At 37.8% G+C, this 23,882-nt stretch overlaps 1 protein-coding gene across 5 annotated transcripts in view; it reads right to left on the reverse strand.

Moving 5' to 3' along the window:
* The window catches only part of TRPS1 (transcriptional repressor GATA binding 1), a 274,945-nt gene that overhangs the window by 203,502 nt on the left and 47,561 nt on the right, over positions 1 to 23,882 (reverse strand). For 4 of the 5 annotated variants that reach the window (XM_019552079.1, XM_019552106.1, XM_019552071.1 and 1 more), the window contains 3 exons: positions 22,804 to 22,962; positions 19,432 to 20,360; positions 7,406 to 8,538 (listed from right to left, as the gene is read on the reverse strand). In XM_019552079.1, coding sequence (XP_019407624.1) covers positions 7,406 to 8,538; positions 19,432 to 20,360; positions 22,804 to 22,840 — 2,099 coding nt within the window. In that variant the 5' untranslated portion in view covers positions 22,841 to 22,962. The remainder of the gene's footprint in view (positions 1 to 7,405; positions 8,539 to 19,431; positions 20,361 to 22,803; positions 22,963 to 23,882) is intronic. The other variant, XM_019552096.1, reaches the window with a different exon arrangement.

Below are 23,882 nucleotides of genomic sequence, written 5' to 3' on the forward strand. Positions count from 1 at the left end.
TGGGATATCTTTGGAGAAAGCCAAGTTAGATAGGGGTTAGTTATTGAAAAAGCCAAGTTAAACAAGATGCTATTAGGGGCTAACAGCCCAACCACAATGAACTCCCTCTGTAAAAGTACATCATGATTTTGGGAGGCTACTTAGCCTTGAGTATCTGTTGTTTAATTTGGCCATTCTAAATAGCTCACCCCCTTTTCTAATTTGGCTCCTTTCTCTAGACATAGCACCTTCAGACAGCTGATCTTTTTCTGACTAACATGGCTCTTTATGTGTTCACTAAGTTCTTTTTAAAAAAAAACAAACAAAACAAAACAAAATCAAGAATGATATACCTGACCATTATGATCATAGAATAAATGTACAATGCAGAGGCAGGCAGCCAGAAATTTTAACCATATATCATAACCCAGTAGACCTACCTTTATTACTTCAGCTAATTCTTTTGAACAGGATTTTGCTTATCCACCAAAATATGACATAGATTCCTTAATTTTCCAGTGCAATTTTTATAAGAAAGCTTGGCTGTCAGAAGAGATTACTGCTGATTCAGACAAGTACAAGAATGAGATATGGCCTGAAAAGGCCTATCATTGTTCGATTTCACATTTAAAAATAAATAAATCTCTGATGCTAATCTATGAAACTGGATACCTCAACTATATAACACTTGGACCAAAGACTGGCCAGTCTTACTGATATTAGTCAATAGCACATTGGGCAAAACAGGACTTGGAATTTATCAACATAGGCCACAGATCTGAAATTAAAATTGCTGACATTTCCCAACCTAATTTGGACAACAAAAATAAAAATCATATGCCTGCAATATTTTAATCAGAATACAAATTCATCAAATGCAAAAAAACCTCTAAAGACATGAATCGTGTCAGATTTTTCACACTAACAGGCATCTAAGAATTTTTTTTGAAAATTAGCAATTTGAAATCTACCCCTTGTTTCTAAAAGGCTAGGCCTCTATGAAGGCTTGTGCAGTGAATTCTAAAAGACTGAACAAAACAAAACAAATCTTAAAAACAAGTCACTTAAGCACATTATATTAAACATGTTTAGTATGCAATATGTTGCTATAACCAACTAGGTGGCTGTTGTATCATCTGAAGCTGTAATTTTAGCTCATAAAACACAGCATACTAGGACATGTGTTGATCAAATCATGAAAGAGCACCAAAGAAAAGCTAGATGTAAAAAGAAGTAGTGTAGATGTAAAAGCATGCAGTATTTTTCCCTCTAGGGTCTTCCTCAAGCACTGCTCTAGTCAATGGGAGTTTTTCTACTGGGTTGACTAGTAGCTTGATAATTCAAGCTTTAAATTCAGCATGATAAATAGGCATTATCATACTATTTTTATTGCAATGTAAATCTAAGGTTCTGGTCATTTGGGAATATTAAAATATGTAGAATAAGTGTCCACCGGTTCTAGTAAAAACTCTTGCTGAATAGTTCCATTCAGCCTACCAAACAGATTCTTCTCATTATTTCTTGGTATTAGAGTGGCTGCTTGCATTAGGTACTGTACCAACACAGAGGTAAGGTGCTGTCCTGAGGACCTCTCTACCAAAAATCATTGCAGATGAAAATTTGGGGAAAAAGTGCAACACACAGGAAAAGCGTCCTGGATGAGGGCAGCTGCAGGTTATAGGTTTTGTTAAAAATGACAAGTATACAAATTATTTACTTAATTTATCTTCAGTTTAGGATATGGTTTATTTTCTGGGATAGGATAAAGGACCTGAAGGAAGTAAAGGAAGACACCATTAGAGTAAGAGAAAACAGTAGGTACAGGAAGAAGGACAATTAAGGGGAGAAATATAGAAGAGAGAAGGAAGATAAGCAAATCAGAGAATGAGGCTGAAAGTGCAAGAGTAGTGGACTGACGTGGAAACAGCAACCACTGACAACAAAGTGAGTAAGGAAAAAAAAATATGGAGACCCTAGATTTCAGGGGTTGAGTGGAATTAAGGCACATGGGAATTGAAAAAACTCTTCCGTCTATTGCTACTAATCCCTAAATAACAGGCAGGTAAGATATCAGTTTGTTTCGGGCTGGTCATATGGAGAAGAAAGGGTTCTGGGAGGCCTCATTTTATTTTCTCACCCTTAGCTGCAGCAAATGCTGGTTACTTTAGAGCTAAGTCCCAAGGGAGTGGAATTTCTAGCATCTGTACATGCCTTTGTCCTCCTGCTGTCTGTGGTTGCTCTTCCCCCACGTGAAAGGAGTAGAGGTAGCCAGCCCACTGTCCCAAATACACCTCTCTAGATTCAAAAGATATGAGGGCCTAAAAGTGCCTGTACTCACAGCAGCAGCTGGCCATGGTATATAGTAGTCTTCATTTTATTTTATATAGTAGTCTTCATTTCCTCTCCCATCGTGCTGGGTAGTTTTAAGTGCACGGCTGGATAGTTTGTCAAATTGACCTCAAGGGCAGCTGCATTTCAACAAAGTGAATCTTCCCATTTACTTTAGTCATAACATTTAAAGTCAAATGCCCAGCTGCATATGTAAGTGGACACATCTACACAATCATTAATGCACCATAGTTACTGCATATTAAATTTAGTACTTGTATAACCAAATACTAAACTAATGCACAGTAACAGGCTTTACTGGGCATTAGCACTGGCACATGCCTTTTTAGTGACACTAACGGTGCAGAAGCCTAGTAATACTGCACAGTAGCATATTAGCACTGTTTATGCTGTGATGCCGTACTAAACAGTATTATTAAGCTACGACGCAGTTAGCGTCTTGTGCAGACATGCTGTGTACTTCATTTGTATCCACAACTGCATACAAAAAAACAAGATGTTCCCCCCCACAACTCCATTTCTAGCAAAAAGACTAATTATAACTCTTGATGGTGATCTGCACATGTAAAAAAAAAAAAAATTTACTCCTGCAACTGTGGTAACTGCAAGCATGCATCTAGCAGTTTTACACTCTCCCTGCCTGCTGTCTCCCCCGCCCCCAAACTAGATGCATACTTTTCTGAAAATCAGGCACTTCTTTGTTGCTTGTAAAAATGTTTTAATGTTTTGAATGGCAATGGTATAAAAGTTGTTAATTTTTACATTATTAACAGAGTATTTCTGTTCATTGGAAAATATGATTCTGCTTCCAAAGCAAAAAAGGTTTTGTCTGTTTTGGAGCAAGAAGTGATGCCCTTCCTCCCCAAGTCTTTACTTTCTGTGGTTGTTGTTTATGATGTAAAGATTTATCTGACAGTTTTTCTAAAGAGGATTGTCCCATTTTTCAGCATATTATTGCTGCTGTTAGTTAACAGTCCTAGAAAGACTGATCAAATATTTTGTGTCAAAACAGTTCTTGATGGCAAGTGACTCCTCAATTACATGGAAATGCTCATGGTGGGGGGAGTCTAGTTTCAACAAGAAACAGAAAACTTTTCAGTTTTCTGGCAAGGAACTCTTTAAAAAAAATTCAGCTGCCAAAATAAAATAAATTTATTGTTCAGGTTTTGGAGTTTTTAACATATACTTATAAAATATTTGTGAAAACAAAACCAAAATAATTTCAGCAGCATATCAGCTCTTAACCAAAGCTCCCTAGAATCTTAAATATTTTTTCTAATCTGACTAATATTACAAATATAAATAACACTGAACTCATCTGAAATACACTCTTGTTCTTACGTTCCAAATGAAAGTGAAAGAAACCTACTGACTCTTCAGGAGGACAATGGAGAATAATCAGCAGTTAACTTAACTAGGAAATGTAGGACATTGAGCCTTTTGGGGATTTGTTTGTGAAAGCACATTTTAGGCACATCTGAACACAAAGAAACTGAAATGCAATAGATTCATTAACTTCTATTTAACTAAATAGCCTTCACATCATGTCAAGGAAAAATTGAGTGGGGATTAATCTCAAATACATATTTCTATAGGCAAACCTCTTGAAAAGTAACGGCTCTTTCAAATTCAAATGTTGTTAGTAACAAAGGGCAGCAGAGGCAGGCCTGCACTGCAGATGGATAAGACTGAAGAACAACGATACAGAGATAATATTTTAGGCAAACAGACAAAAACAAAATCACAGCTATACAGCCAGACTGATGCGTAGGAATAACTGGATAGCCTGTTTGTGAGGCTGAGGCTAAAGTTAAAAAGATATTCACACAAAGTAAACAAAGGCTCAACCATGTGAGCATGACTGAAGCAGGCCTATAGCATTCAGCTTACAACAAGGGTAAATTAAATATGGAGTCTGCAAAACACCATTTCTGCCTATACAATGCTTAATTACATGTTTATAGTTGGACTCTGTTCAGCTCCTTCATATATAAATTGGCAACAGGCATTTTTGTTAAATTTTCTCCCTGCAGTGGTGGAACTAAACGTAAACTTTTTCATATCTATGTATACACAACCTATAGGGAAATGCATGATGTTGTGGCATAAAGGCTGTAGTCGGATACATTTAACGAAGCCACAAAGAAGGTCAGCCAAGATGAATGCTGATAAGCCTTTATTATCATGCCATCATGCTTTCTTATATATGCTACATAATTCACAGATCCTATTATTTTACAGAAGTTATAGAACACTTTTTATTATTAGAGCTATTTTTGTACCCTTTCCTTCACAGAGATGGATCTAATTGTATGACACTCAGCTGTAGAAAGCAAATATACATGACTGATAAAGTTAAACTTCCCAGAATTGAATTACTGAAGATAGAAATGTAAGCAATATACCATTATAAAGGTAAATATTTCCATTTGCTTTTAGCCTGATAGATCAAAAGATATAAAATAATATTAATGTATATGGAAAAGCCATTTTTGATTAATTTAGTAGAATTTTCTATATACAACAATAATAATTTTTCCATCAGAGTTAAACTGAAGAAGTATGACTTCATAGGAAGGGGAAAAATAACACCAGTACACATTTAAAAGAGGACCATGTAAAAAAAAAAATCAGGGAGGATGTATGTGGAAGAGGTTCAGGGAGTTACAAGGCTTTTATTTCTTTTTAAATTACATAACATCTACAGAATACAGGAACATGTGATGTACCAAAAGGTTTTAAAAATTCTCTATAAACTTTTCCAAAAAGGAGACTAATTTTGGCACCCCAGTCAACTAGACATCTAAAGCATCTATACAAATGCCCCAGAGTGGAGGGGGAGGCATTTTAAACTAAAGCAGCTTTGAGAGCCACTGTAATTAAAACACCCACCATATCACTTGTATTCAGCATCCCGTGCTTCAATGACAGCAGGGGCAGTTTAACTAAAGCTCGTCAAAAAAGTTTTGTTAAAGCGCCCCCACCAGCATCCTGAAACACAGGCGCACTGAATACACATGATGTGGAGGCTGCTGGAACATGCTAATTAGCACGCTCTAGCAAACTCAATGAATCAAGTGTGCTCCAACACATAGTAATTTGCATGCATTGGAGCAGACAGCTGTCACATGTATAGGTGACCCTAGACATCAGTCACATTAAACTTAAGCAATTTGTTCAGTAGCTAAGATACTCTGCTTGAAAGATAGTGGCCCTTTCTCTTTCTCAAGTTCAAAGGTCTTCCTGAACCCAGTGGCCCACTGAACTAGTAAGGTAAAGTCACACAAGCATGTGCAGCCAGTGGCACACAAGGGAGTGATGTGGCTATTGGCACATCAGATCACTTTGACTCCCAAGTTTGAATAATGAAGTACCCATTTACAGCTTGGTCTCCTGGGGGCAGCTCTTGGTACAAGTCTGGAACGAGGCTCAAACTCATGCCCCTGGAGCCACAGCAAGACACTTAACTGCTTTTCTACCACACCCCTTCTCTCTTATTTTTTCCAGGAAGGAGTATTTTAATTAAACATCCTTGTTAAAATTTCAAATTACCAGCTGCAGCCAAATGAAAGTGTTTTCAGCAAAGGAGCCATTTCAACATACCAGCTTTTTAACAGCTAAAAAAAGATCAAGATATGCCCCGGTGGGAGACAAAGTACTGTCTATGGAGTTCTACAATGTGGCCGAAAGCTACCCCAATAATAATATTTAGTACTTAGGTACCACTTTTCATCTTCAAAGAAGTTTATGAACATTGACTAATTAATCCTCACAACATCCCTGCAGCCAACATGGCTCAAAAATGGGGCACAGCATGCTGGAACCTGTATACTCTGTAGGCCGCCACTCCAAATTAAAAGATGAGCAATCTGTTCCACTTTTATGGTCTCCTGACATGCTGCCAATGTAGCCCTCTGTTGGGCAACACTTGGATGCCTCTCATTTTCATTTCTATTAAAGAATCGCACACTAATCTGTTTTTGTTACTTTTTGGACTTCATGGAAGCTATTAAATGCATCAAAGATTCTCAAGCATTTAACAGATATTTGACTTTTACCTTCATACTTTTTTGGCTTCCATGCAAAGATCTTTTTGGAAGAGATGCAAGTTGGGTTTTCTGTTGTCATATTGACTCATTAGTGTTAAATATTTAACATATTTAACATTTTTTCCTTAATAATTAAAAAGAGGGCTTTTTTTCTGTTTTGCAACAATGCATAACTACTGTACTTTTAAAATTAACGGAACAATTCCTCAGATGATCTAAAATGGTGTATAGCTTCACTGAAGCCAGAGCTGAAGATTTGACCACAACAGTTTAACAGGGAGTTAGCTGCCCTGATGATATTATGCCATAAGTGAGTCAGGGGGCTGGCTTAGTCCATCTTCAGATAGAAACATTAGTATTAAATAAACTGATGCTTTTAATCAGTGACACAAATCATCTGCAAAAGGACTGTGGGATGACATCAATGGACAAAAACAGTGTTTGCTCTTAGTTTGAAAGGAACACAAAACAACAGTGAAATGCTCAAATTTAATTACTGCACTGCTGGAATTAAGCATGGAAAATACAACAACAGGGTTATTAATAAGCATATTACACTGCAGCACTATAACAAAGCAAAAGAGGTACATCCCTAATCCATTTTGGGAAGGAAAGTCATTTGGGTTCCCTTTATGAATGAAGATGCCAACCCAGCTTTTTAACAGAAACAGAAAATTAAAGTAGCCAGAAGCATTTCAGATGGAAAGTAGCTAACCAAGCCTCAATGTTGGAATCACAATACCTATAAAAAATATATATATATATATATATATATCAAACTTTATTCTAAGCTGCACTTGTTTAAATCTGTAATGACTGCATTGACTTAACTGAAGTTGCACCAATGCAAAGCGTTTTGGAGATAACTCTACTGATACAATTATACACCTACATGCATTCCCATACTTTTCTAATTTTCAGCTTCTCCAACATGATTAGGAGTCATGACACTTGATTAAAAATCTGGGAGAGAGGTTGGTCTGTTGTTTGTTTTTTTAGCTACTCGTAATTTTAAACTTTATCTGTACCTGTAGTGTCGGGAAATCTCCTCTTCCACCTGGGTAATAAAGTCACATTTGGTACATGAGTGTTCTTTGTTCTCTTTGAGAGTCACTGGCCCATCCATTCCCTGTAGGATATTTGCTTCTTGTTTGACATCAGATGTCTGGGCTTCATGTGCATTCTCATAATGAAGCAGGAGAATGTCTACATCAGGGGTGGAGAAGGAACATTGATGGCACTGGTGTTTGACTCTAGAGTTTCCTGTCACCCCAGGAGACAGATGCAAGAGCAAGAGAGCACAGTGGGAACAATTACTTTTTCTGCAGGCAAACGGATAAGTAATTTCTCCAAGGTGCTTTTCTGGGCTGCAGAGCCCCCGGGGACAGAACTGACAGTGCTTAATGGTACATTTGTGAATGTTGTGTAGCTGCTGATAATGACAGAGAAGTGGGCCCACCACTATTACATCTGGGCCATGGCTCTTGGAGTACCTAAAATCACAGAACTGACAGTTGTAGCTTGTCACCATGTTGTCCTCTGCTCCTTTACTAGAAAACTCTTTCTTTTTTGTCATACTGGTGCCCTTTTCTGTTTTTGTAACTAGCTCCCCCCCATCTACATTTTTGGCTAAGTCATTCTGGTTAATGACAGATCCCCTAGAAAGCTTATCATTCAGATCTGGATGCGGGTTTCCTGCCTGGCTTCCCCCATGCTGTTTGCTGTTGTGTTCTAAGAGCTTGAGTGAGCTGGATGATTCACAGCTGAAACTGCAAAATTTACACCAGTAGTAACTGGTTGCATCTGTACCATTTTGTCTAGAGGAATCTATTGGCTTGATGGGAACTGAGTATCCAACCGGGGTGTCATCTCCTGCTTTTACAGTGATTTTGTCCTGCCACTTCCCCAAGTCTCCAGAATCACATGATCGAAGAGTAGGACTGGATTTATTAGAGTTTTTCTCTGAAGGTTTGCCAGATTCAGAGGAGGGAAGGGCTGCTTTCATTTTGTTTGGATGGGTCTGTAAGAAGTGTTGCTCTAGTTCAGTGGACGAATTGCCCATGTAAGTGAAATTGCAGAATTTGCAGCGGAAGTACTTGGTGTTGCCTTGGCAATCTGGAGTTTTGCGTCCAATGCCGATGAAGGTTCCACCTAAAGTAACCTATGGGAAAAGAAGAAGGTAATTTTAGCCTTATTGTAGAATTATTTGAAGACCAACAATGGAGGGGGGGGGGAAAAAGATCATATAGCAATTTAAGATTCTTTTTTAATAACCTGTATCACTGGTATTTTATGTCCAAGTAGAATAAAATTGTAATAGCATCTTGCACTTCAGTATGTTTCAGCTAAAGATCTCAAAATGTTTTATAAAGCTGAGTAAATACTATTCCCATGCTTGATTCAGAGAAATCAATGCATACACAGATAATGCTACATGAACACAGATTTCCCATGTTCTAGGCCAATGTCCTATCTCCTGAAATTTCTGCTGTTCTAAACTAAGTAATTCTGCCTACTAATTCTGGCACTACTAATTCAGAAGTACGATCCTGGTTTCTTTTTATAAATGATTCCAACAGATCTTTATGACCGAGTGAAAAGTAAAAGATCAAGCCCTGATACTGGTCATTCAATATACCAAGGTATAGGTGGTACTACTAAATTTAATTGCGTGGAGCTGAACCAGTGTTTATAAGAGACCATGAGGCATACACCAGCTTTTTTTGTTTTGTTTTGTTTTGTTTTGGGGGAGGTTACAAATCTTTAAACAGTTGGTAGCTGAAATGAAAGGGGTTTTTTTCAAAAATTACTTAATAAAGACGTAGTCCAAGGAAATCTTTTGTTCGTCTCACATAAAGAGCACAACTGACAAAATAAGGGTGGAAAAAATACTGTAGAAAAATGACAACACACCTTGGCACACCCAAACCCACGATATCACTAATTTAAAAAAGGGGTATGTCTGCTTAACCGTTCTCACAATCTCTGAACACATGATCTCCAGAAAGGATACAAAGTTTCCAAGGCTTACGCTATTAAAACCTGTACTCTTATAGCAGGCAGTCCTGCCCTTCCTACGAGTACACCACACCTGCCTTGTGACATCATAGAGATATTTGATGGTTCAGTAGAACTGGTTTGAAGGCTAAAAGTAAGAACAAAACAAAAAACATAAGGAAAACAACTTGCCATGACAAAAATGCCTCCATTGTTTTAAATTTTTATTTAGAATCATAAAAATTACATAGCATGCAGAGAACAATCCCTTTTAACACCCAAAACACACTGCCATCCATCCCTTCACCTTCATTCATTTTGCCCTCGCAATACTTGAGAGACAGGCTGAAGTTTCTATGTAGTGGTGCCATGCCTTGGAGTCTTATGAACAAGACTGACCTTAGTGGGGAATATGAAATTTCAACACACAAAAGGTCAGATTTTCAGGACCCCAAATGGTAAGTGAATGACTGTATTTCTGCAGAATTCAGTTCTAGTGCATTACGCAAATGGTGTAATTATCCTTCTTCTCCTCAACAGCTGTGCCACATAGGAAGCATGTGATCGATCGTTGCTCATTCAGAATCACACCATACGGAAAGACTCAGACATACAAAAAGCATGAAATGTAAACATTTTAAAATGCATATAATATCAATGCCTTTTAGCCATTTAGCTTGGAGAACGGGATGTTAGGCTTTGTATGCCATCAGCACAGAACACATATAGTGAGTCAATGAGTTGCTAAATCACAGCATAATGATTTGCTTTTCAGCCTCTGATTATTTTTTACGTAAACGTAATTCCCATGGGAGTCTTAAAACTTTTAAAAGCTGAAATCTGATTTTCATTTGTTTAGAAAACATATGTAAATAGGTAATAGCAGACTTGCAAGGCACGTCTACATGAGATGCACAGAAGACTAAGTCTACCACGCATTAAGGCAGCACAGAAAAAGCTGTGCTAGTGCACCAATTTGCAGTAGAATTAGTATACTATGCATTAAGCATCACAAAAAGACCATGCACTGGTGCTACTAGGCAGTAGTGCTGTATACTGCGCATTTAGGTAGAGTCAAATTAGATTGGCTAAATTTAATGTGCAGTAACAACGGTGCCTTAATGCATGTGTAGACTATGACATAAGTATGAGTTAAGCATACCAGCAAATTTATCACTATATACATTCAAAAGTTATGAGTTTAGCTTTAAGGAGGTATTTGAGGATAGAACTGCTTTGGTGTCCTGTCTCTGCTGCAGTGGATTTATTTATTCATATCTCTAACAGTAGGTCAGTGAAAATTTCATGCAAAATTACTAGGCCTGATCCACTAGGTCGGTTAGATGTGTAGGTGTTTCACAAGAGTTGGCTTATTATGTCTTCAATTTTGTGTTATTCAAATGACCTTCAGTAAAAGTTACCTTCATTTAACTTAGAGAGGGCATTGACAGAATTATGAAAACCCAAAACAACCACCACTCAGTATGTGATTAACTTGGTTGCAAGAAGATCTGTTTTTGCTCATTTAGTTGGTTACTTATGTTTGTTTGTTTGTTTTACTCTTGCACTGAAAGCCAGCCAAAATACTTTGCCTTAAGTGGCTGTAACGAGTAAATACATCCATTATTCTTAAAAATCCATTTAAAGCACCTACAGATGACAAAACTCATCTTTACAGGTGTTCTTTAGGCATCAGTTAGGAAATCTGAGTGAAAACAAATTTCAGTTGCTGCTTGTTGTTAATTACTCTTATTTCTGAATAGTGGAAAAACATATTAATAATATTAGCATTTTAAACAATGGCATAGCTGTAAATTATAATATTTTTGTAACTTTTCTTAATCCTACTCAATGCCCTACATAGCAAATTCATGTCCCAGGCTAATACCTCCTTCTCTGCATCATGAGCGGGATAAAACAGAATTAAGTACTTACAGCATATCTTGTGCTTACCAGTTGCAACAGAACAAAAAAAAAAAAATCTTAAAGACAATGGAATGTAATTGATTACCAATTGCTGTCCTGGCATTTTACCAAGCACCCTGCTACAATTTAAAATAAAGTATCCTATTAGGAGAAGGTATACGTGAAAGGTAACAATGGGTCATCTTAACATGATTGCACTCAAAAGCCATTTTTCAAGCACAGCAACCTCAAGTTAAAGCCTTCCCTAGGGTCATCAGGTAAGGGAACTATATAAACTAGCTACTTGGAAAAAGGTGGAAATGGTATAATGTGAAGTTGCCTCATCTTCAAGCCAAAATTTGGATGAATTTGCAGAGCTGTTTGGATTCATGCATTCCATTCAAGTTTTGGCCTGGTATTCAGATTTTTCTCTTGCACGCCATACCTCTGTAAGAGCACCAAACTTGCTCTCTGTAAGTTTATTCTTGACTTCTTGTTCTTTCTTAGTTTTCCCAGAGAGAGAAGGAACAAAGGAGAAAAGAAATAATCAAGAGAAAGGGGAAAGGAAAAAGACTTTCCCCTGGAAATCAATACCTACATTTCTTTGCAAGTATAGATGTGATGCTGGCTTCAAGTATTTATTCCAGCATTTAATTCCCATTCTAGTCAAATCTCATTCCTCACGTGCTCAGAGCCTTGCTTTCTGCTCCATGCATTCCTCAAGCCAGGAATCACAAGGAGGGTGGGGAAAAAAGCCTAGAACTACTGTTCCAGCTGAGCTGTGGAAATGGCACTTACTTCGCCCACAGTCAGTGGTGGCTGGCATCAGGAATGCCCACTGAGTCAGAAACTTAAAAAAAAAAATACTCAGATCAATGGTCCCCTGCCAGATGAACAGCAGAATAGTTCACTATCTCTTGCAGATCCCTTTAAGGGGTTAGATTAGTACGGTAGTTCCTGAACTATTTCAGCAGCATGCCCACTGCGAGCCCTTACAATTTCTTGTAGAACCTCATCTGCTCTGATCATCAAACCTTTACCTGAAATGGGGGGAGGGAGGAAGAGGCCTTGAGATCCACAGACCATTTATCATGTGATTTATGTATTGCTGTCTGGGAACCACTGGTGTCGTGCACAGAGTTCTGGTTCTTGCAAGAAACCTGGTTCTTGTTCCTTACTTAGTCACAGATTTCCCTTGGAAAGTCTACACCTCATTATTACCTTACTAAAAGGGTCAAAGGAGGAAAAACCATATTAATAATTGTGAGGGGTTCAGAGACCACAATGATAGGGGCATCATGCGCAACTAGCACCTGCTCCAGCCAGACAAGAAATCAAAGAAACAAGGTTTCCCTCACAACTAACCCCAACCATGCTCCGTGACTTCACTAAGGAGAAATCAACGAATCTATTGTGGCAATTAAAACCACTTCAGGCTGTATTCACTCTCTCTACTGTTTCTTTTCCCTTGGGAATTAGCTTCCTTTTTCAGGGGGAAAGAGAGGAGCAAACCAGACAATTATTCTGCTCATTGTGGCACTCTCTCAGTACTTTTTCCCAAACCAAACCCATAAGCCAAATATTATTTTGCAATAATGAAAGATAACTATTATAAGGTGAAATAGTCCATGCAGCCACTTTCCCTTTATTGGTTAGGCCACCGCTTTTCCCAAATATGTGCTACTCTTTGAAAATCTCACTTCTGGGAAACAAGGTTTTTTAGGTAAATGTGATATCTTTTATTAGACCAACTACATTTTAGTTCTGAGACAGTATACAAGATACAGATATTGAGCTAAACTGAAATATCCTATTAGGATGGATCACTCGTCTAAACCCTCTAGAAATCCAAACTCTTTGTAAAGGTAATTACCTTAGTAATTAATAAAAACAATTGTCAGAGGTGTTTGTTTCTACTAGTCATACAAAAAGGCTACAACCCAAATGGCACATGATTCTCTCCAATACAATTAAATACATCTTTCATTTACATTATTAGTAGAGATGCTTCTTGAAGAGCTGAAGGAATACCTAAAGCAGAAATTGGAGATATGCTGACACATAGTAAAATCAATTGTCCTACTAGCCTTTTTTCTTTTCTGACTAAATTTCATAGCAACATGAATTTGCAAGTGTTCAGTATACAAAAATCATGAAAGGCCTCTGAGGTTTTCAAATATAAGGTTTCTTCCTGTGGAGTTTTTAAGTAAATGAGGCATTTACATGTGTTCATCTCCTTTTGCTTTTGATGTGCAAAATATCTATGTATCCTGATTTAATCAGCATAATTTCTAAAAGAATTAAATGAAGGCTTTCTACTGAACTTCACCTGTGGATTTCCTTGGGGGGGGGGGTGGACTTTCTGGAGGGGAGGATTACTTTGAGGTAGCTTTTGTTGTTTTTACTGTATATTATTTTATATATTATCCCTTAGGGCAGTATAGTTTAATGATTGCAATCAAAGAGTGGAAGGCAGGACTCCTGGGTTCTATTCCTGGTGTTGGGTAAGCCTTTGTAGCTTTCCCCACCTGAAAAATGGGAATTTTTTTTCAAAAAGGTGTAATGACACTTGATCTATAAAGCACATTTAAAAAGTAAGTTGAAAGGTGCATTTAAAATTCAATATGTTTATTGCTCTGGAAAATACTCTATTAGAATACCCTCAGGAGTAATATGACTTAACCAGACTAATGAAAAAGCCTCTCAACCTACTTTCTGTTTGGGGGGTTAACAAGGCTAAATATCAAAAAGACTAATAATTTTTTTAAAAGATACGTTTTTGTAAACTTAAAGAATGTTAACATCCAAATATAAGCATATTAATTAGTCTGTATCAAGAAGATACATAAAAAGCAGTTATTTTTTCAGGAAACCCACCTAATGAAAATGAGAAATTGCAAAAAGGCCAGCTAAGCAATATTCTCCAGTCACATACACAAAATAAAGGTGATTTACTCATTATGAAAAGATTACTCTTCAAATGATTACAGCAAATAACAGAACCAGAAGTCAGATTCCTTTTGACAGAGAAGTACATTAGCATGAAAGTGATCTTCTGCAGTTATGTCTCCAGTATAGATTCTGAACACTTTTGTAAAGATCCTTTTCCAAAAAATTTCCCAAAGCTACTGGAAGTCATAATCATCAGCAGGTACGCCAATTACTTCATACCTCACAGTGTGATCAAGCCCTCTTACTCTTTCCACAGCTTGTCATCTAATCAGGCTACTAATGATCAATTTTGAAAGTGGAAAATGAACAGCTGAAACTATTAATAGTGCAACTACTCCTTCCTGCTGGACCAGTCCTTCATTACGAGATGAGTTCCATTTCCTAATCAGATCACACACCTATAATGTAAGAAAAGGTCTGCGTCCAACTAGGCTATGGGATAGTCACAATGGAATGCTTCTTCTGGATGTTAAGGCAACAATTAGGGAACACTACTCATGGCATTTATTAACCAATGAAATTGGCTTTTTCATCTTACGTGAGACAGGCACAGCTATGTTGAGAGGCAACATCCATAGGATGTGCCATATAGTTCTGTTTCCCTATGGCATGATATAACACCTACGTTTTGAATGCATGGCACCAAAATGGAAGATGAAACCAAGGTTTGAGCTGTGTGCATAGGCTTCCCCTGGACAGAGTATGGACAGAGTTAGGCACCTCAGAGTGTCATCCAAAACAGGCCAAATGCTGAGCAATGTGTCACTTGAAAGCAACGCATGCCGTGCAGAGCCTGGATTCAGTCAACAAGAAATGCTGAGTACAAAGGTGTGGCCTTAAATCCAGGGCTTTGATTAGTGCCACCCTTTCCTTGAGATCCACAGCCTGAAGCCTTCTCTTGAACATATGCCCTTGTCCTTGAAGGTCAATCTTTACTTCTAGAAGGCACTCTCAGGAGGCTCTGCCTATTTAAACAAAAGCCTAAGAGTTTAAGTACTTGTCCAGGAATTAGGAAAAACAAATTCAATTCTCTCCTTTGCATAAAGCATTCCTGCATTTTCCACAGGCCTGGAGGTGCTGTAAACAGAATACATCCTTTTCTGAAGTGTGAGACTCTCCATCCTTCCTGCTGGAAAAAAGTCCCATTGCACAGATGCATTGCTCAGAAGGAGATAATGCAGGGAGTAGATGACTGTAGCTCAGTGGTTAGGTCATATCTGCTCCCAGAACTGCTTCTGTATTGTACACAGATGGTCATAGGATAACATACAAAAGCAATCCTGAGCCTACAGAAAGGCACCTATGGATATGTCAAGTGAAAAACTAAGATGTGGAATTTACATGCCTCCAGGTTTAGGCAGCAGCTGGATGGCCATTTTCATACCGGTTTGGGCGAAGTCACCTTAGTCCTGCTTGAGGCACCAAAGTCCCCTTTCAAATCTGGCCCAAACTTAAGTTCCACTCATGCTTGCAGTTCTTCGGAACAAGTGTTAGATAGCCAGCAGTACAGAGCTACCAGTGGAGAAAAATCTCACAAGGGAAATCACCGAGATTAATAATCAGCCAGAGCGAGTGGTCCATTTACCTCACCAGCAGATAGCACACTGATTGCAGCAATAAAGCTGATAACGCTGCCTGTGGCAGCTCAGCTATGGGCTCGCAAATGTGTTCTGAAATGCATACAGGAAGGATGGTCAAATCTTACAGAACCCTTTCAGTAGATTCACCCAATCTTATCACAGTTGGCATCTATTGGTTAAGTTAAATCTCTGATGGTAAGAATGCACAGAGAACGTAAAAAGAGACTCCTTAAATTATGCTAGATCTTCAAATCTAACGGAATCTCCCTTGATTAAATATTCCAGATCAGAGGTTTACAAACTTTTTCTTAATGCATACCCCCTTCCAGATGTACCAGCTGACTGTGTACTCCTACCAGCATGTTTTATATTTTAGATGCCAATTATTATAATGAAAATTATATCCACCATTACACAATTTCTCCCACGTAATCCCAAGAGATGTCTTGCACACCCCAGTGGTACACATACCACAGCTTGGGAATCCCTGCTCTAGACAATGAAAAAACTTCCACAGTAAGGACAAGAGGCTTGAATTCTTTTCATTTTTTCCCCTCAAAATCATTTATGTCATATTAAAAAAAAGATCAAGGAATCCATATACCTGGATCTGACACCAAATGTATAGCTGTATAAAAAGTAGCCCAATAAAACATATATTTTTTTAAAGGTGCACAGAAGTAGACATTAATAGCGTGGGTTATTTTAAAGGCAATTTCCCTTTTTTCCCCCCACTGAGCATTTTCCAAAAGTGTTTAATCTTTAAATCAGTCTAAAAATCTATAGTGGATTTTCCTCTATTCTCTTTTTCCTTTCTTTCTTTTTTTTTAATCTTTCTTTGTTTTTGTTCCTCCAAGAATCAACAGCAATCCTACTAGTGCACATACCAGCTTCCCCAGTTAACTATCAAGAGTCAGATCAAAGACACAACCTTCTGGTTTCTATCCCTATTCACTAGTCTAAAACATTGTATATTTACTACTGCTAGCCACCTCCATCCCACTGCAACAAAATAGTTTGTTAAAAGGTGACAGGATCAATAAATCAGTCCTAAATCCCACTATCATTTGACCTTAATTTTAGTTAAAGAAAGCTTTTCTTTTCTCATTTTAACCTGCAGTCCAGTCCAAAATGAAGATAATGTTGCTTGGATGAACTACAACTATTCATATTTACTTCCTCTTGTTCAGATCATAAGAGTCAACTGACAACCAATTTCCAATTAAACTGTAGCACAGTCCTTATCAATGCAAACCCTACACCCAGACATTAGACTACGAAGATTCAAAAGTTGGGGGGGGGAAGAGACGGGGGAAGAAAACCCCTCTGAAATAGACATCGTAGCTATACAAACATATGTGGGTACAAACGGAAATGTCAGATGTACTTTTACTATGTTTATGAATGTAGCAAAACTATTCAGTATTTATTGCAAAGCATGAAAATATTAATCAGTTACTTATCTTCTGACATGTTCTGCATCAACATCTGTTGTATGTGGAAGTGATGAAGTATAGTATTTGGCTCAAGATCTTATTTAATCTTCTCTTCCCAAATTGGGCAGGAAAAATTAGCGCTCTTTAAAAATTGAGTTTCCAACTCCAATTGTTTCTTTAAAATAAATCGCCTACATTGTATAGGTTGTCTGGTTCAGTTTTGAACATGTTTCTGGTCTGAGAAAAGACTGATCTTAACTAGATTATCTATGCGTTGCTTCCTACCGCTTTTTGTCTTCCTTGCAGTATCTCACTGCCAAGGCTTAAGGGACAAGTATAGTCTAGGTTCAGCTGTTTTATTTCTAGTTCTATCAGTTCAAAATGAGATAACTCACACATCTGTTTTATTTCTGAAAAGGCTGCATAGGAAAAGTGTCCAGCCCATTCTAATCAAGTATAAACTTCCCTATAAATAACTAAGGATCTAACAAAACCATTGTTTGGAGGAAATGAAAGTGTGTTTAGAAACTCAAATTCCTCTATACTGTATGCTTTAGCTATTTCAATTTGAACATCTTCCTGACAGCACGGATCAGCTGCCCTAAGATACTGTCCCCAGAGTCAGCAAACTGAAACTATAGCAGGAAATCCAGGTATTAACAATATATTGCACACTAATTATAACCCATAGTTATACATTCTAACATTACTCCCTTCTGAGCTCCTTTACTAAATCACGTATTTGCTTTTTAACCACAGTTTGATGGGACAGTGTTGGATACAAGACGGTAAAATAATCTTCTAATAAGACAACAACTCAAAGACTGTAGCTCTTATGCATAATAATCATCTTGGTTTGATTTGCTGCTCTATAAAGAATTGGTAGAATTTCACAAAGTAAGAGGAAAAGTTAAACAGCTTTAAAAGCTGCCAAGTTCCTGACTTGGGTTCCTGTTTCTCAGTATTTCTTAAGGGGAGACATTAGCTACCTTGACCTCTTCTGTGAAATTCCTCCTTTTAATAACAGTACTCTCTGCAGCTACTATTAAATATTTCTACCTACATTAAAAAAAAAAAAAAAGTTTCTTGGAGGGTTACATGGTAAATAGTACTAGGTCAATGCATCATCATGTCTTATGCAAACATGCTCCTAAAATTGGTTTAACAACGAACTGAGTTTTCATGTGACCTTTGCTACCAACTAGTCCAAATTATTTTTATTCTAAAGTGAACATTTAGATCAAAGACTAAAGCGGCTTTCTAGTACTTTTGCCAGATGATCCATAAAGGGGGCAAAAAAAAAAATCAATACTATTTAAATATACAGAGTTTCACTAATGGAGTTTTCTCCAAGTAGAAATAATTAAAACAGACTCCATGAACATATTTTTAAATGCACTCTTTAGATAAAAATTTGCTACCTGCTTTTACTCCGCTGTTGAACATACAGTAAAATCATGGCTAAAATTTGATCTAAAAAGTATTGAGACAGTAGCACTACCTTTATATTCCAATGGATACAAGTAATAATAATAATAACGATAATAACCCCTTTTATAATCAGCCATGGACTTCCCATTGTGTGGAAACATAGATAGCACTGTTGTTTTGGCACTAGATCACGTCTGGTGTCACCAAGACTTGCACTTTATGATGTCTGCAATTTCAAAATCAATAAGCCAAGTCTTACTTCTAAAGGCCAGTCATCAAAGTCCATGACTACATTTTAATCTGTGGCTAATGTCCACTGTCTACCTGGTTATTTAAAATGCTTATTTTGTTTCATCTCTTTAGGATACAGAAGTCCTTAGCTAAGATGAAATTCCAGGTGGCCTGTTTGCTGCATATGAGCTTTTACTTTTGATTACCACAAAGACCAAATCACAGATGAGGATGTCTATGGGAAAAAAGATGCTTCTTACTACATTTAACAGGGCATTAAGTGGACCTCCAGAAATTCTGACATATCATATTCCCTCATCAGGGCAATCATTTCAGTAATTGATAGCCACCAGGGAAGACATAGGGTAATTAGATCTAAGCTTTCCTGTGGCTGAAGTAGCTGCATGAGATACTTTAATTATGCTAGTTTGAGATGGGAAAGTAGGAGTTGCTTTCCAAGATGGACACCCCCATCCCCTATTGTCTCTGAGGAAGTTACAGAGAGGTATGGAAGATACAAACCTGCACATCATAAGTTCCATTTAATAAGACAGGCCTCTGGGAATTGATATCCTGCAGCACCCCTGAAAGCACAGTGCGATTGACTTTCTGGAAGTCTTTGGAGTGGCTGAACTGCACCATGTTGTGGAGGGCCAAAATTTTAGTGTCGAGCTCAGCATCCTGCCTGGTGCGGTTGTGCAGTCCTAGGTGGTACTTGCGGAAGTGTTTGATGAGATCTGTGGGGTCATTCCCATAGTAACCATAACCACAGATGTTGCATTTGAAGTCCTGAAGCTCTGGAGACAGAGGCGCCATATCTGGGTTGTCATTTACCAACAAGTCTGCTTTTGATTTGTTCAGCCTTAAACCCCCATCTGAAGGCACTTGTGGGTTTTTTGAGGCCACGGGGACCGGGCTTGAGCCTTGGCCATCGGTTTGACCACTTTGCACTTGCACTGTTTCATCTGTAGCTTTTGGCGACATCTGATGCACTTCATTTGTCTCCACTGGATCTCCTGATGGGGTAGAGACCACATCTTGGGTGTCATCTGCATCTGATTTTTGAGGAGACTTCAAGGGCTCACAAACTCCCCCAACAGCTGGAGATGACAAAGCCAACATATTTCTGTCTGTCACCTCATCATGAGGGAAGGATGGAACATTTCCTCCCTTATTGTGGCTTTCATAATTGAAGCCAGTCTTTTCACTTAGAACTGAGCTCTTTAAGTCCTTTTTAATACTGGAAGATGGCTCTTGAACATGTGTGCAAGGATCCTCCTTGTTGTTTAGCTCTGCCGTATCACCCTGGTCAGTGTTTTCTTGCATCTGATCTGCAGAAAATTCTTTTTTCCTTCCAGACTCTTCGTTTTCAGTACCTGTAGATTCAAGGGTCTGTACCTCACCTTCACTTGCAATGTTTCTTAGAGGGGGGTTCTTTTTCCGGACCATATCTATAACAAAAAAAATGTAAAGGCAAAAAAAAAAAAAAGGAAAAGAAAAAAAAAAAGGAAAGAAAAGAAAAGAAAAAGAAAAAGAAAAGAATCACCTATGGAGTTATCAAAATACACAGAAGATAGTTCTGTATTTCAGGATCTAAAACACAGATACAAAATGCTAAATATCAAACTGTTCAGATTCTAGTCAATCAATGCCACAAACTGGAACCTGACTTTAAAAAAATTGTCACTCTGGAAGTGAACTCAAGTAACAAAGGCCCTTAAATCCTAAGAATAACAACTTCTATCACAATTAATTAATTAGCGTGTTCATTGTCTTTCCTGAGAATACTGGCCAGTTAATGCTGGTAAAAAATTTGAACAAATGATTTTAAAACAAAGTGAGGGAGAGGGAATAACCCTGTGGTGTAATGCTAAAAGTTTAGACATAACGTACTGGTATTTTAACAGAAAAAAATTTATCATACATTGCCAAAAGTACTTGAACAAGCTGAAGCAATACATGTATGCTTACTGCGTGTTTAAGTAAAGATCTATCCAGCAAAAAATATGGGACTCAGGTGAATCTGAGAAGTTGATTTTCTTTTTCAGGAGTGGGGGGAGGAATTGTATATCCACAGAGCTTGGATAAGTAGAAAGGGACACTATACAAATCCATATATGGAACCCTCACATACAACAGCAAGAAGGCTACTGATTGGAGCTAACTGAACAGGGTGATACTTAAGTAGAGCGCTGAAGTACTATGCAGTTACTGCTCTTTAACAAAACATTTCCTCCTACCCCTTAGCTAAAACTTCCATGCAGTGTGCATTTCCAGAATCTGTACTGGATCAGCTATTAATCAGTTTGTATTCATGCACTGACTGTGGGCATGAGACAAATATTCTACAGTATATCCTATGTTCTTATCTTAGCCAGTGATGCATACAAAGATGGATGATTTTCCATGCCCTTGCATCTAGTTGAGTGGAAAGAGACTGTGCTACCATACATGAGTTTCAAGTTTGAAACTCAGACTTGATCCTGTGCTCCCAAGCCAGCAATGGCTGAGAGTATGCAGAGGCACTACAATGATCTGTGAACAGAGAACCACCTCGCAATTGAGAGCAACATGGGATGCTTTCCACATGGTGCTCTGCACAGACCTGAAGTTCAGCATGATATTTTGAGAAGTGTAGCTGAGGGTGGAGATGAAAAAGAAAAAGAAAGAGTCAGCCTTTGTACATCCTCCTATTTACATCTGCTCCACATAAAAGGGCACCATGTCCTATGTTGACAAAAACAGCTAACTTCTAAGGGGAAGTGTTCTGCTTGTGTCTAGAGCTCTGCCTTTGTGGTTGAACTGATCCACAGGCAGCATTAACTACAACAAGACGCTTTTGCACAAAGTGCCAACTCATATTACATACATTTTGACACTCAGTGTGGTCTTAATTGGTTTCTTAAATGGCTGCTACAGTTCTTCATTTAAAAGGCATATATGCCTATGAGCCAAGTTTCTTCTCCTTCTGTAAAGGATATGCAGGATGAGTTTATATGCTAGTGCCCATATAAATGCATCTTTGGTTCATAAATGCCTATACAGTCTGAACTATCTGTAAAACTATACCAGTCCTTCTGAAACCCATGGGAGCTAGAAGACAGGAAAAGGAGCACTGATTGCATCTGTAAGAAGGTGTCAGAGATATAAAAATCAGGGAACTTCATAGTAGTTTTCACAGTTAAAATTAAACAGGGTTAAATTTAATGTTCTAAAAAGTTTTTATAATAGATCTTTAGATAAGAGAGCTTAGAGGCCTGGCTGACCTGAAAGAAGAGAATTAAGAGAGAAAGATCTAATAGGCTCCCTGCACATGAATGAGCTCCAGAAAAAAACTGGGACTACATGCACTCCAAATAGACAGGATGCCAAATGTAGATGGTCCAGTAACCAACCTCATCCTCCATATCTATAGGGTCATGTGCATATAGAGTGAACACAAAACAGTTCAGCTTAATGGAGCATTTCCTGATATACTTTACAGTCAAAAAAGGGAAGGTGGATTTTTTCTTTTAAAGTAGAAATGTTTTTCAGCTTCAGGGGAATTACTTTATTTTTCTCTCTTTCACCTTTCCTTTCTTACATTTCTTTTTTATTTTTTTAAAAGTATCTTGTTTATTTGATTAAGGGTCCCTACAAAAATAAATGATATTTTTTTGTTGTTGGAAAACCGTTAAGTATCATTTTTCAGAGAGACATACTATGTATATAAAAGCACATTTGCAGTACTTCTAAACTGAGGAAACTCTCCCCTAGCAAGTCATAAGTTAGATATAGTAAGAATATGGTCACTCTGAAATTATCTCAAAGACAAATAACAGATTGCTCAATGTTTTATTGTGTGCCAAGAACTTTTACAGTTAACATTTTCACTTGAAAAAATGGATCACATACTTGTAAAATCATACCCAGCATTGACTTCATAAGGCATGTGGCTTTAGAGTGCTTTTTACAATTATTAATTCTATTAGTCAACTAGCAGGAGGGCTAATGCAATTGTCTTAGAAGACGCACGGAAGACACAGAAGACATTTTGAGAGCTGATCTGTACATCTGTAAAACAAAACAAAAAAAGGTTTTCCTTCCTAAATTATGCATTTACAATATGGTTTTTACTTAAAAACATTATTATGCCTATTTATTATTCACATGCATCTCTCACTGGGCATTACATCAAGAATTCTGTACTTCAGTCAAGTGTGAGAAGTGCTACACAGACATACCCACACACATGAGAAAAACAGTGTTATCATACTAAATTGCCTCAGACATCAGCTGCATCAAAAAAAGATAAAATATATGTTGCAAACAAAGTGGACATATTGTGCAGGAAAAAAAACTCAAAATATTAACTTCTATTAACATATATTCTGAATTGTGGAGAACTGGACAGCTTAACAGGACTGGGAATGGAATCCCAGCTGAGTTTCAAATCCAGGCATGTTGGCAGTAACTGAAAGCAGTATGTTGGCTGTTGGGTGTCCTACATGAAATGAATTTGGTAGCATTAGTTTAGTTGCTAGCGGGCAAGTGTCCACTGCACAACAATGCCATCACAATAACAAGGTTGGTGGCAGTCCCAGCAAAGAGGCCAAGTGCTGAACAGACAAAAACTGAACTACCTTTCAGTGTTGGTGGTGGTGATATCTCTAAACCAAAGGCAAGTTTTGTTAAGCCTTATCCAAAGCTCCCTGCAAGTCAATGCTAAGATTCTTATTGAACCCAATGGTCTCGGGACTCTGAGTGATTGGAAATGGGATCATGGTTAATTAGGCTGCTGCAGAACACCTGGTCTGCCATAAATTCATTTCCAACCAACAGCCACCTGCATGCAACTAAATTAGTTCCCCTGCTAATCAGCCACTGTGTCCATTTATCAAAAGGAAGGGTCAATCTACAGCATCAGAAGCTACACAGTCTAGCAAATTAAGCAGAGACTACAAGCAATGGATGTCAGGATTACAACACCTTCT

This window comes from Crocodylus porosus, unplaced genomic scaffold, assembly GCF_001723895.1.
Source record: "Crocodylus porosus isolate Cpor-Errol unplaced genomic scaffold, CroPor_comp1, whole genome shotgun sequence".
Taxonomy (NCBI): Eukaryota; Metazoa; Chordata; order Crocodylia; family Crocodylidae; genus Crocodylus; species Crocodylus porosus.